This window comes from Lotus japonicus, chromosome 2, assembly GCF_012489685.1.
Source record: "Lotus japonicus ecotype B-129 chromosome 2, LjGifu_v1.2".
Lineage (NCBI taxonomy): Eukaryota > Viridiplantae > Streptophyta > Magnoliopsida > Fabales > Fabaceae > Lotus > Lotus japonicus.
Genome location: NC_080042.1, coordinates 85,978,007 through 85,992,378, shown reverse-complemented (window position 1 = coordinate 85,992,378; position 14,372 = coordinate 85,978,007). Strand labels below are relative to the sequence as shown.

Genomic DNA, 14,372 nt, shown 5'->3' with positions numbered 1-14,372 from the left:
AACGTGTTATATTAAAAAGGGTAGAAATTGAGTCTTTTATTTAATTTCAATATGACTTTAGCATAGTTTTTAAAACCACCAAAAATGGTTTTGTAATTATATCTTTTAGTTTCAAAATATATAAAACTTCCGTCCTCACTGCTCCCCCCCCCCCTCTTTTCACAATCATCACCACCATTACCACAGCCACCCGGTAGCTACTCTTGCTACCATCACTTGACACCCGCCTGTCACCCACCATTACCTGTACACTCTTGACTCTTCCACTATCGCAACCATCTGGTACCCTCCACTGATGCCACTATCTCAACCATCTGATGACCACCGACCAACACCATCTACTATGATTGTTGCCACCACCACTCAATTTTCACAATTGCACGACCAACCACCATCTAACTCCTTCCTCCAATCCCTTTCATCACAACTGTTATTGACACTGTCACCACCATTTAGTAACTTCCATCACTACCTTCGTCACTCCCCATCACTACGCACCCTATGGCCTATACCATGCTAAGTGACATTGATATTGGTAGAACACACGTCTTATTATGACAGGGAAAATCTCAAATTTGCAAAAATTCACAACAACTTTTATAAGTGAAAAAAAATTAAAACCGATTTTGTAAAACATAAAACTAGTTTTGCTTTTTAAAAATTTCAAAACATAAAACAAAACTACCCTAATGATGCTTAAATTAAAATTTACAAAGGGAAAGCTATTTAAGCCATTTATTTACTAGTTTGATTATTATGGGAAGTACAATGACACCTGTATTCAGACAATGAAACACACCTAACCTAGGACTAAGAAAAAAAATCTGGGGAACGTTCCGTGACAAGATAAATAACAACACCATCCTCCTTGTCTGAAAAATGATGTGTAGATGTCGAGCTCTATCCTTATCTGAACTGCCAACATTTTTTTATGCATTTCATTGTCTTTTTCATCCAATAAGAATAAGAATACACATATATAAATGCCATACTGTTACAGAATGGTACCAATAATCCATCATCAATTCAACTATCATCATCATGATGCATAGGATCAACAAGACAAGCTCCATTTTCTCCACACTTTTCAGAACCAAGTTTCAGTCTCAGCGTGCTGCTTTCTCCTCCTCCTCCTCTTTCCTCTTCGATGAAACCCAGATACAGGTTCCCTTCAAACACCTCCCTAATGTTTTTTTTTCCACTGATTCAGTGTTGTACCCTTGATTGTTCTCTGACAATTTCATAAAAAATGATTGACCCCTTTTTCTATATTTAAAGAAAGATTCGAACTTTCCATCTGGGTATTCTTGAAATCTCTCTGCGTCAAAACATTTCTAAGACTGTTTCATTTCTTGAATTGGGGTTTTTTAATATCACCTTGTTATGTTTTTAGTGATCTGAAGGTGGTTTTATTTGATGATACAGTTTAAAGAGAGTGTTGCTCAGTTTGCAACTGAGAATATTGCCCCTCATGCTTCAAAAATAGACCACACTAATTATTTCCCTAAGGTGTGTATGAGGATCTAACTTCTATTGTCATCTTCATGAACATAGCTCATAGTGGATTGGACATTCTGATTGTGTTTTGATCTAATTTTAGGAGGTTAACTTATGGAAAAGCATGGGGGAGTTTAATCTCCATGGGATTACTGCACCAGGTAGTCTTTTTTAGATTGCTTTGTGAAGATTTCCCTTTTATATTTGTATGCTGTTGGTACTATTATCTGCTATTATAGTTTCCATTTGGCAATTTTTTTTCCCCTGTATATTTTGTGTTGATTGCGAACATAATGAATGCTAATTGAGTAAGCAGTTCTTCTTATACAAATGACTTCCTATCACCCTAAAATTTGTGTAATATCCCTCCTTCCCATTAAAAGGGTTGATACTGTTTTATCTGCAGTCTGAGAGTAAAGCCTCATTTTCAATGAAATTGCTCTTCTTTAGGTGTTCTGAACTTAATATTAGTATGCTTAGCGATTAGCGTCTTTGTCACATGACCTGCCTTGTATACTAACAAACTTCTCCGATTCTATATCTGCTTTTTGCAGAGGAGTATGGAGGGCTAGGTCTAGGTTACTTGTATCATTGTATAGCAATGGAAGAGATTAGCCGTGCTTCAGCATCTGTTGGCCTTTCTTATGGTGCTCATTCTAACCTGTGTCTCAATCAGCTGGTAATTGAAGGGAACTTAAATCTCTTCTGTTATATGCTTGATGATCTTCTGATAAGTCTTCAATATTTCTACCTTCTGTTTTGTTCAGGTGAGGAATGGAAGCCCTGATCAGAAACAGAAATACTTGCCAAAGGTTCTAGTTCTTCTTCGTTTGATCTTATTTATCTCTTTGCAATATTTTCTGCCTTTCTCTATTCTAATGCAAAGTTTGACTTTGTCAGGCAAAATGCTCATAATCTTTGTTTCTTACCTATTTCGTGTGCTCATTCATAGTGTATTTCAATTCTCCCGTGTCCTGTTTATCTATCTATCTGCTAAGTTGATTTTTTTTTTGTTCAATTTTGAAGCTTATCTCCGGGGACCATGTCGGAGCTTTGGCAATGAGTGAGCCCAATTGTAAGATATGCGAAATTGAATGGTAGTGTATTTAATTTTTAGATATTCCAAGGATTTTGTGAAGTGAATTTGTCTTTTCTGCAGCTGGTTCTGATGTTGTCAGTATGAAATGCAAGGCTGATCGTGTTGATGGGGGCTATGTACTTAATGGGAACAAGATGTGGTGTACTAATGGGCCAGTTGCTCAAACATTAGTATGTTCCTTTAAATTTCGTTGCACTATCCCTTGCTCTTTTCATTGACTGCATTCTCTTTTAATATGCCTAAAGAAAATCAAAAGGGTAATGTTTCCTGAATTTGTAATTTCAATGGACATTCTTTCAATGTAACAACATATCATCATCATCATCATCTTTGGACCTGATTGCAAAATGATGAATTAAGATATGTCGTAAGGCTAAATTTATTACACCATGCATGTATAAAATGCAGGGTATAAATGCTAACCATATTTATCACATATTTCATTGCACACATTTCACTCCTATTTAACATCCAGCAGAACTAATCTAAGAGGACCTGTCTTAGTTTGCTTGACTAATTTCTTTACCTATGGCTTAAATGGGTAAATGGAATACCCATTTTGTATAAAACTAGATCTAGTAGTCTAGGCATATGCTGAGGGTGCATATTGAATATTTGATTGTTTTGTGAATTGAATCAGGTTATCTATGCAAAAACAGACATAACAGCTGGGTCAAAAGGAATCACTGCATTCATCATTGAGAAGGGAATGCCTGGGTAATTGTACTGAACCTTGACCAGAAATTATATGATATTGAGTGGACAAAACTGTGTTTAGTGTGATTATATGCTATGGCCAATCTAACTACAGGCGGTTAATATTTGTGGGCATCACATGATTTGAAGCTATTGTTTCACTTTGACCACAAGTGGTGTTGCTCAAACTACTGGATATCTTGGACAAAAAAAAAACTACTGGATATCAAACAGTACCTTATACCAAATTTCTCCCACTTTTTGTTCAACTCTAGACTCTGTGTAGTGAGACTTACCATGTTCTGTTGCAAGAATGCAAAATAGTTTTAGTTAAAAAAAGAAAAAGTACTGGAACCTTTTAGCAACGAAGAGTTCAAATTGATTCGTAAGCCTTTTAAAAATATTTCTCTGAAAATGAATGAGGAAAAAGAGTCATGATTACTCAAAGAAAAGAGAAGAAAAATAAAATTCGCATGGCACTGTTGAGATGATGGTGCCTTATATCATAAATGAAAATCTAACATTTATTTCTGTTTGACTACAGATTCAGTACTGCCCAGAAATTGGATAAACTTGGGATGCGAGGAAGTGATACGTATGTATGCATATTCTATGAGAAATTTTCTACATCTAACCCATTGCCGACTACTCCCCCTTGCTTTTACTGATAATATGGAATTGTGTGTCCAGATGTGAGCTTGTCTTTGAGAATTGCTTTGTTCCAGAAGAAAATGTTCTTGGGAAAGAAGGGAAAGGTCTTGCTATTGCTTTTTCAGTCTTCTTTATTAATTTTAAAAAGAAATCATCTCTATGTTATTGAATAGACTTGAGAAGAAAGAGCTTAAATTTAAGTTCTGTTTTTCAGCTTTTTATTTTTTGATACAGCCTTTAAGAAGTTTTTATATTAAAAACAACAAGTATTGAAAATCAATTACCCTTCCACTTATTTCAGAAGTTGAGGACCATTAGCTTTAAATCCATATTTTTTCACCCCAAACTAAATATTATTTGGTTCCAAAGGGGCTCATAGTCCGGCCTGAAAAAGTTTGTTGCAAGACTATGATTATCCTTACGCAATATGCCCAACATTGATCCATGAATCTATCATATCAGCCTCTTGTGTGTGTGTGTGTTTGTCTTTCTAAGCATGTTTAATCATTCGATGAAATAAAAAAAAGAGCATAGTTTGTTCTAATCTTTGTTAGACAAAGAGAGCCATCTGTTTTTCTCTTTTTCTGTTTAAACTATTTTTATTATTCATCATATGTCAACTATCAACCATAGTTTGGTAAAACCACCTCTTTCATTTTGTTCAGGAGTGTATGTAATGATGTCTGGACTGGATTTAGAAAGGCTTGTTTTGGCTGCTGGTCCCCTGGGTATTATGCAGGCATGTCTTGATGTTGCCCTTCCTTATGTTCGACAAAGAGAGCAGTTTGGTCGTCCTATTGGGGAGTTTCAGTTTATACAGGTTCATATATGGACAGCGTTAACTTATTTTCTGCAATTGTCTTGCATGTGTATAGTATGTGAATCTTACCCATCACACGTCTATTGATCTTTTGGTTACAGGGGAAAGTAGCTGACATGTATACTTCTTTACAGTCCTCAAGGTAGAAGGTTCTAATGTCATCGTACTCTCTTTTCTCTCTAAATAAGTTTTCATGGCAGTACATAACATCCTTCATTTCAGGTCTTATGTGTATGCTGTAGCTCGGGACTGTGACAATGGAAAAGTTGATCCAAAGGTGCTTCCACATATCTTTATCTTGTGGTCAATATGGTATTAAGTGTATTTTTTGTAATTCTTCTACAATTAATTATGAAGCTAAAATCAATTCTGGGGAGAAGTTACTTTGAGTAGTTTATGGGTGGCAGAGTTGATTCTTAGAAAAGAGATGTTGATCTGAACATGTTTTAACTTTTTTTTCCTCTTGAAAATGTATGCTTCTTATTTTGTTCTTTGAATGAATTATTTTCTATTCATGAAATTCTCTCCATATTTTTCATGCATTACAGGTATTGCATGAAATGATTAACCTTTCTTATTTTGTTTTTTCATGTTCCTGTTTTTACCCTAGTACTTTGCTTTAGGTTTTGCATGGTATAATATGTTCCTGTTTATTGTTCATGTTTTTGCTATTGTTTACCAAACTTCAGCTAAGATGATGTTGGTTCATTATAATTCTACCAGCACAAGTTCAGCCTAGTCTTTAATGCAACAAACTTCTATCTTTCTGTTTTTCACCATAGTTGTTTGCCTATTCATCTTAAAACATACTGACTCGGCTACTGATTTCAGGATTGTGCTGGAGCTATACTTTGTGCAGCTGAAAGAGCAACCCAGGTTGCTTTGCAGGTAAATGAGTTGCTTCCATGGGTTATAGTTAGTTAGGCATAACTTGAATTTTAAAATGGTATCAGAGTCTATCCTATATCAGCTTTTCGGGTCATCCATAAATGAGTCACCTGCAGATACCCAATTCTGCAAACTTCACGCTCCATATGTCCAGCATTAAGCATGAGGGGGGAATGTTAAAGTCCCTTATTAACTACATATATTAACTAGAGATATAGCTAAAATAGTCCTTACATAGGGTAAAACAACCCACACACCGTGAGCTTTTGGGGTAGAGTTAGACATAGCCCAAATTCTAAGAGTTGTTGTTCTGTTGTTTACATTTCTCTGTGCTTATCTCCTCCAATTTTGCAGGCCATACAATGTTTAGGTGGGAATGGCTATGTGAATGAGTATCCAACTGGTCGTCTCCTGAGAGATGCTAAACTCTACGAGATTGGGGCAGGAACTAGTGAGATAAGAAGAATGATTATTGGACGTGAGCTCTTCAAGGAACAATGACATGCCACACACTACATTCTAGTCTAGTCCTTTGGATTTTGGATGGCATTGAGCGCCTTGGAGAAAATACCTCTGCAGATGTATGTAAAAAGTAATTTTCATTCATCAAACAAGAACTACAGTCATGGGAACTGATCATTAATGCAAGTAGGAAAAGCTTCCATGTTACATTTCTATATACTTTTGCTGTGAAAATCTTCAAAGCAATCTATTCCTCTCGGAAAACAATGCCGGAAAAAAATGTTCAGGTCTAAAGTAATGTGTAATTGATGCCTCCTGCACAAGTACTTTTTTTCTTCCAGAATCCTTTTTGAATAACTATAATAAAAATCTAGTCATTTTCTGGAGGTTATTTCTTTATAAAACCTATTTCAGGATGAATTTCATTATAGAACTTTAGAGCTTATAACATGGCAATCTTGATTTAATAATATTATAACATTTGATCATTTAAAAGGGCATTTTTAGTGGGCAAAAAAGTGGAACTTCTTGACAGAAAAATGGCTATATGGGATTACACTGCGGATCAGATTATAATCTGAACTACTGTGATATTGAAATCCATGAAATTTTCACGAATTTTTTTACTGAATGATTCTAATCTAGAATATGCATTCATCAAGTTTTGTCCAAACTAAATTGTACGTTTTTCCGAAAAAGTAAAGCACATCACACCCTATACAGATTCTTAACAAGAGTACTATAGTAGTAATCTCACACCACATGCATGAAATTTGGAAACCATAATGCTGATTACATAATGATAAGACTAGCCCTTATTTAGCTAGTTGAGTGCACTTAACTGTCAGTCTTTCTAGCGCTGACCACGCAGCTTTTTTTGCTGGGCTTACGTGCACAAAGGGTAGATCAAACATTGCATCCAAATATACACAGATAATCAAATTTATATAGACACAGGGTCAACATAATACTCAAGACAGCCCTGAAACTTAGACTCTAACTACAGTTGGAGAATAATCTGGCTGTCCCACTGAGGAAGACTTTGAAGCCTCCATAACCACTGGTGCCTGCTCCAAACAGCTATGAGTATCATCACTAGTCATCCCAATTGTCATCTTCTCCACTTCTTCTTGGGTATATATATGGATCTTGGACACCACATCACAAAACTCACTGCAGCCAAAGGAAAAATGCATTTTATTTAGCATCACTTAGAAGTACAGCACATGAATTTGACAGACTAGAAAAGAATACTAGAAGTCTTGAACTATAAGGTTCTATCCCATCAGTCATCACTACACGTTGAAAAATGTTTTATTACTTAGAAGTGCGTGTTTGGGTAAGCGTTGTCAGAACAGATTTTAATAAAATTGATTACGATAAATGTGAGTTAGAAGTGAGTTGGAAGTGAAGTGATTTATGTTTTGATACGTTTATAGAAAAAGTGATTTCTAAAGGGTAAGTAATGTTGTGAAATTCAGTTATATACTCTCTCTAGCTTCTCACGAAATTGATTTTGGGACTAATATCAATTCTCTAAGTCCATTGACAAACATCAATATAACCACCTAAAAGTGATTCTGGTCAATGAGAATTGATTTTAAGGCTCCCAAATGTGGAACCAAACACACAATAAAAGGTAGAAAGGAAGCATTTCTAATGATTGTTCACTTAAGTCCAGGAAGAGAATACTTACTGCCAAGGGTCATCCCCTACAACCATGATGTCATTCTCACTGTCAGTGTACAGGATCCTCCATCCCTTATCAGGATCTTTTAGAAGGCCTTCCATGCCAAATAGTTTCTCTAGTTCATTCAGTAGATCATTGTAGCTACTCAATCTTGATAGATCAATGGCTCTTCCAACTAAGCTTCCTTGCTTGTGAACCTTCATCCAGGGTATGTTATATGGGTGGGTGAAACATCAAAAGAGAAAAAAGCATATCATAATATCATTTTGTTATCATCCCTCACCTTTGTGCAACTCCTTTTAGCAGGGTTCTGTAAATTTTGGGGACTAGTTTCCCCAGACAAAGGAAACCCGAATAGTTTACAGGAGTTTACATTTGCCTTGACATTGTTATCATCTAGAATCCTCATATCAGCACCCCCTAATGAAGCAGAAACAGAAATGTTGTCCTGCAGTTTATGCTCATTTGGGAGATCTGATCGTCCAACTTCATTTCTAATGATCCCTGCCTGAGAGAACGGCGTGTTAAACGAGACATTTTCTCTCTGGAAAGTGGGGGGTTTTGAGCCAAACATGCTAGCATGACCAACATTGTGAATATCCCCATAAGGAAAATATGCTGATGGAAAGCTGGGATTGGTGGCCTGATGGAGGTTGAAAGTTGTGCAACTTCCATTAGGTTTTCCCCAAGCACCAAGGCTCAAATCAACCTTTCCTGTCAGGGATTTCATTGGACATATTTCTTGACCTTGCAAGACCCTTGGAAAGCTGTTAGTTTCCATAAAGCCTGCTGCATAACTGAAAGGGTGAACACTCATGAGCTCAGTCGAAGTAACCTTTCCTACTCCGGCTGATGCAAGATTTTGATGACTTGGAGAGTTCATCTCAAAACCTCGCCGGTTGGTTAATGTATCACATCCATAGTAGAGTGACACAAAACCTGCATTTTCTTGACCTTGCAAGACCTTGGGTGATCTTACAGACTCCTCAAAGCCCATCATTCCACTGCCACTTGCTGCCACACAACCGACCCAAAAGCCAAAAATGAAATAAAGAAGTACAATTAGGAGGATAGATTAAGTTAAGAATTGCAGTAAGGATTTATGCCACTTCAGTTATCTCTCAGCATTAGGATTCATACCAGTGACGAGTTGACTGGGTGAGGCAACCTGCAAACCGGTCCGCAGTTTCTTTAGTCTTGGGGAAGACTGAATGTTCATGGGAGGCAGATGACCAGAAGGATCGATATCCCATGGAGATACCCGGTCTTGATGATTAGCATCAATATTCTCATCCCATCTGACCTGTTGGATATCACAGCAAGCTTGCATTAATGAAACCATCATGATATGGTCATAAACTCAGTTAAAAAACACTAGATTTTGAAATCATCACTTCTCATCATATGTAAAACAATTTAGAATGAAACATGAAGAATGTGCAAGCAAATATTATGTAGAAAAGTTGAGGAAATGAAGTTAGGTTCCTTTGTGAGGTTCACAAATAAAGTGGCTTGCTTCACAATAATTCATTTTGATGTTAAGAATATTTCTATAAATTCAATTTCTGTCTTTATGTAGCATTTTTATATTCATCTTTCGCTGCAGAAATTGTTGAAGTGTCTCGAACAGGGATGCTTTTTGTGTGTGCTGTTGAGCCAGGTAACACCACTATGGCCAGCAAAGCTCTCTCTTTATATATTGGTTAAGCTGGATCAACCACCATACGAGTTTATCCACATGCAGTAGTAGGCCTAAACACATATATTATATACATATACATACGTACAACACACTATATATATATATTAGGATCTAGAAATTGTCTGCTCTGCGGGAAAAAAGGAAAACAATGAAGAAAAAAGAAAGGTCCAAAGATCATAATCACTACACACGCACACACATACATATATGGAGTTAGTTCCTCATTAATAATATCTGGTTGACAGATCATATAAATTGTAAATTTGGTAAAAATATACTAACTCAGAGCTAAATGTATAAATATGGTCAACATATACTGCATAGTATGATAGTAGTAAAGCAAAATTGTAAATGTACCATCAAGCACCTCCATTTTGAATTAGGCCATCTATAGGGATCCAAATCACTCGTTCCAATCAACATACCACTACTACACCTGCAAGATAGGAAAATCATAATGTGACTAGCAAGAAACATTTTTCAAGGAGGGCATGGGGGTAAGGTTTATAATTATGTTGTGGTTTACCTTCTTTCTGGAGATTCATCCACTTCATATCTCATTTTGAATCTTGTCCCAGTGGTCACTGGATTCATGATGCTTTTAACATATTTTTGGTAGGGAACAACAAAATCTGCGTGACTTGCTCTGTATTATAGCAAATTCAAACACATCATTACAGATTTATTGCTAGAGTCACATAGTAATCATGACTCATGAGTTACCATTCCAAGAAGGAAGAAGTTACATCCATACGAAATTAAAACTTATGGCAAAAGATTTTTTTTATGAGAAGACCAATCAGAGGAAGAATCGCATTTAGTTTATTTTTTAAAGGCTCTTAGTAGAAGGAACCCATTTCCCACCACTACTTGTCAGGAATCAGAAAAGGAGAAAATTGGTTGAATAAATAGGTTATGAACTTACGGTTATGGCCAGGGCTAGTAAGTAAGCTGTAAAGATATTATTATCTGAATTTCTAGGAAGGATAGGGACATTTCTGTCCAAATCAAAGTGTTTCCTATTTTTTTCCATTCACATATTGGAGTTTCACAAGATCATTCTTATCAATTGTCATAGACATAGTGCTATTACACACACACACACACACACACAAACACAACCTTGCATCATGCCACGGCATAGACAAAATTATTTGAAATAATAACACAGTAAGAAACTAGTGTTTTATTTTACTTATATTGAGACAGCTGACAACAAAATAAAAAATAAGTGCAGCGTGAGCTCCATACATCTTGCAAAGCAAGAAGAGATGATCAGTTAGTATTAGTACCTTGGACTGTAGAAAACACGGAACATGCTTCTGGTGGATATAGCATTTGCCACAGAAGATAGGATATTGGGATAACAGTTCTGATTACCAACAATTGATTCAGGAAGACCATTTCTAGGTCGAATAGCTCTTCTGATGCCCAATCTCAGTTCTCCATTTTCACCCCTACAGAAGACAGACAATAAGCACTGAGGATTTGAAAGGTATAAGAATGATCGATTTTAGACTTCTCTTTCTTAGAGACTGTGTAGTTGGAATCTCAAGTTTGATTCAATTGGCATTCAAAGATTATTATTACTCATTTTTCATGCTTTCAAAGTTTGCAAGGCATAAATTCTTGATTTTCATGCACAAGAAGCCATGGCTTTTGAGGTATGTTCTGTGTGTAGATATTTTCTTTTTCCTGGCTCTCTTACCTAGTTTGGTACTTAATGCTCACCAAGACAATAAGCTCTTGAATATTAAATAGCACACCAAAAAATATTACTTATTTGGATAAAAAGATAAAATTACTTTCTACAGGGGACTAATGTCTATTAAAATGTCCCAGTTCAATACAAACATGCCCATGAAAGATTCTTAGATGCAGCAAGACTTTATCATTAAAAATATAGTTCATTAAATGGTTAGAAGACAAAACAAATTTGCCTCAGGAGTACCCCAAGAATTTCTCCATGCACAAACTCACACTCACACAAATAGATAGATAGATACCTTAGGAAAAGCACTGCATCACCAGAAACAAGATTCTTTTGGCTTACAAAAATACTCCAGCCAGTAGTGAGTAGATGCCGCCTTGGTTGACCTGACAAATCACCAGATTGATTATTTGTGCTAATTAGTCAACATATGACGCCACACGCCCACACCTTGTGTAGTTGTCCATTTTCTCCTAATCACATTACCTCTATAAATATGACGAAATTTCCACTCCACACCATGCAGGTCTTTGGCAACAAGCTCTTGCGAGGGTCTCTGCTGCTTATAATCCTGTAAAAGCCAAGGGAATAGTTCACCAATTTCAGGGAGTATTCACAATCAAACTTTAGAATTGGTACTATGTGCATATTTGGAGATATTTCTACAATTGATTCTAAAGCCAGAATAAATCATGGAGAGAAGTTTCTATGAGTAGCTTCTGGATTTCATAATTGATTCAAAGAAAAGAAAATTGATACAAACATGCTATATGTTCAGAAAGACCAGTGAAAGATGTCACACCAAAGGAGGAAAACAGTCCTCAGCAGCTCTACGAGGAACAGAAAACCCCCCATGAGTGCTGGTATCAGAGGCAGTAAGTGTTTTGCAGAACATGTGAGAGGTTGATTTTGAAGGCGACCCTCCATCTCCCTCCTCATCTGCTCCCAGTTCCTCAAGTTCTTTCCCCTCCAAATGCTTCCCTGCACACTGAAAACAAGGTCTATTCAGAGTTGCTTCATGGGATGTTGCAAAGAAACAACTGGTGCATTAAATTTAACATTTTAAGCTATTTTCCACATTTAGACAAATATAGAGTTCTAAACTTAATTAACAGTGAAAGAAGCTCAACTTCACAAGGATCTAATTATTTACATAGTACTTGCTTAGAAAAACACACCAAACTAAAGAACTACTCAAAACAAAAACCAACCTCAGCTTGAGGAAGCAAAGTAACCTGAGTATAAACCTCATCATTCTCCTTGTTGGCCTGTTAGAAGAAATAAGAATTTAGCAAAAACCAAAGTAACCTTATATGAATTCAATGAACACAAGAGGAGAATTCAGAATTCAGTTCAGTACTCACCAGTAGCTGGACATTGACAACCTTGCAAAAGATCTGTGGCTGAAGATCATAGGTGGGCATCTCCAATGGGGCAAAAGGAGAGAAAGAAGCTACTTGTTCTAAGTGACCTTGTGGAAAATACACCACCACATTTCCTTTCTTAGGAAGTGAGGTAAGAGGGCCAGCACAAGCATGCCAAAGCTCAAGATAAGAAGAAGACACACCAGGTGAAGATGAGCTAGAATTAGATGAACAAGCTGAAGAGGACAAACAACAAACACAAGAACCACATTCCCTTTCACACAATGCATTCTTCTCCACCTCAATCACTTCATGGTTCAGATCAATTTCCATGAACACTCACTTAACTTGGTTTTCTGTAACTTGTGAAACTCAAAACACTCCAACAGAAAATTTCACAACTTAGAGAGTGTCACCAACCAAGTTGATGAATTTAAGGGAAAACCCAGAAAGTGGAAGCTATGATATCATGGAAATGAGGTCAAATCATGAAAAAAGAGGGGCACCACACCAGATGAACAGGAAACAGCAAAGTAATGATGTTCAGAATGATACACAGAAGACAGACAGGGGTTAAAGATGAGAAGAGGGTGGAAAGAGAGAAAAAAAAGTATCAAATAATAACTAGAAATTCAAAATATGATTCCACTCCCATTTGCAGGTACTGTGAAGAGGGAGCAGAAGTAGCAGACATAGACAATTGAATAGGAAGCACAGAAACAAAAGGCAAGAAAAGCCAATGTGGGTAGTGGCTTTTGGACTTGGACTGTTAGAGATAGAGTGAGAGAGAGTGTGTGTTTTGGGTGGAGGGGACAGGCTAAGACAGTACACAACCCACCCTTCCCCACCCTCACTCTGCTTTGCTTTGCCTTAGCTTTTAACTAGTTTCATAAATGCTGTTTTTCTCTTGTTCAAACTATCTCAAAGAATCCGACGACCGTGAAAGACTAAACTCTTGCCTCACTGCCAGCGCACTAGTGGTATGGAATCATTTCGTTCATTCACAAAAGCTGACGGTGAGATCTTCAACTACTTGCTTAAGGAACGAAACAAATTACTATATTAATCCATTTAATTACAAATGCTAATTTGAATTAAGAAAAAAGAAAGTTTTCACATAAATGAAATCAATAGAAAATTATAAAGATCACATATGTTTGGATACCACTTGCAAAACACTTTTTATGAATTAAAATAAAAGTTTACTCATGTTCCACTCAATTAATATTTAAGCACAGTGATACAATTTTTTATTGGGCATATGAGTATAAACAAAACATATACTACTATATCTAAGTTTTTTCCCCTTGGTTATTTTTTTTTTCCTTTTTTGACCCTTCCTTCTTTATTCATAATTTCTTTCAGGGTCTGTGGTTGTGGGGAGAGTGATTGAGGCCCTTCCCCAAGACAAACATCATAAGTTGATGTATGAGATAAAAATGAACAAACAATCAGCAACAAGGTTTTCTTTGTCTTTATTTTTCCTTTTGTGAATCTGCACATCATGTCATGAAAAATGACAATATTTCAAAGAAAACACAATCTGACAACTCAACCTACAATATAGTTTGGTGAATTTTTAGGCATAATAAACAAATAAACAATAGAGAAATTAATTAGGGTAAAGATTGGGAGTTTATTCTACATCATATTGCCATAAATTGTGTAACAACATGTTAGTAATGGTTTTCATTTTGATTTGATATGATTTGGAGGCGTGTACCGTGAACATCCGACAAATAGAGCTATAGCCACACCGGTTCATTTAATAAGGAATGTGAGAGCATGAAAG

The 14,372-nt window shown here is 36.3% G+C and overlaps 2 protein-coding genes across 2 annotated transcripts; one reads left to right on the top strand and one right to left on the bottom strand.

The window, feature by feature from the left end:
- Nucleotides 1–885: 885 nt before the first annotated feature.
- LOC130740436 (isovaleryl-CoA dehydrogenase, mitochondrial) lies at nt 886–6,407 on the top strand. Its single transcript, XM_057593037.1, has 15 exons — nt 886–1,164; nt 1,426–1,509; nt 1,601–1,658; nt 2,052–2,176; nt 2,265–2,309; nt 2,524–2,572; nt 2,657–2,766; nt 3,237–3,313; nt 3,837–3,887; nt 3,983–4,047; nt 4,609–4,763; nt 4,865–4,905; nt 4,986–5,040; nt 5,595–5,651; nt 6,006–6,407. The coding sequence occupies exons 1-15, from the start codon at nt 1,042–1,044 to the stop codon at nt 6,150–6,152; spliced, it is 1,242 nt and encodes a 413-aa protein (XP_057449020.1). The 5' UTR covers nt 886–1,041; the 3' UTR covers nt 6,153–6,407.
- Nucleotides 6,408–6,855: 448 nt separating this feature from the next.
- Nucleotides 6,856–13,425, bottom strand: LOC130740435 (auxin response factor 4). The gene is made up of 12 exons (XM_057593036.1): nt 12,581–13,425; nt 12,428–12,484; nt 12,019–12,204; nt 11,703–11,787; nt 11,512–11,602; nt 10,798–10,962; nt 10,032–10,151; nt 9,863–9,941; nt 8,944–9,106; nt 8,087–8,817; nt 7,810–8,000; nt 6,856–7,286 (listed from the first exon to the last, which is right to left on the bottom strand). Exons 1-12 carry the CDS (start codon nt 12,911–12,913, stop codon nt 7,103–7,105), a joined length of 2,385 nt encoding a protein of 794 aa, XP_057449019.1. The 5' UTR covers nt 12,914–13,425; the 3' UTR covers nt 6,856–7,102.
- Between the last annotated feature and the right edge of the window lie 947 nt (nt 13,426–14,372).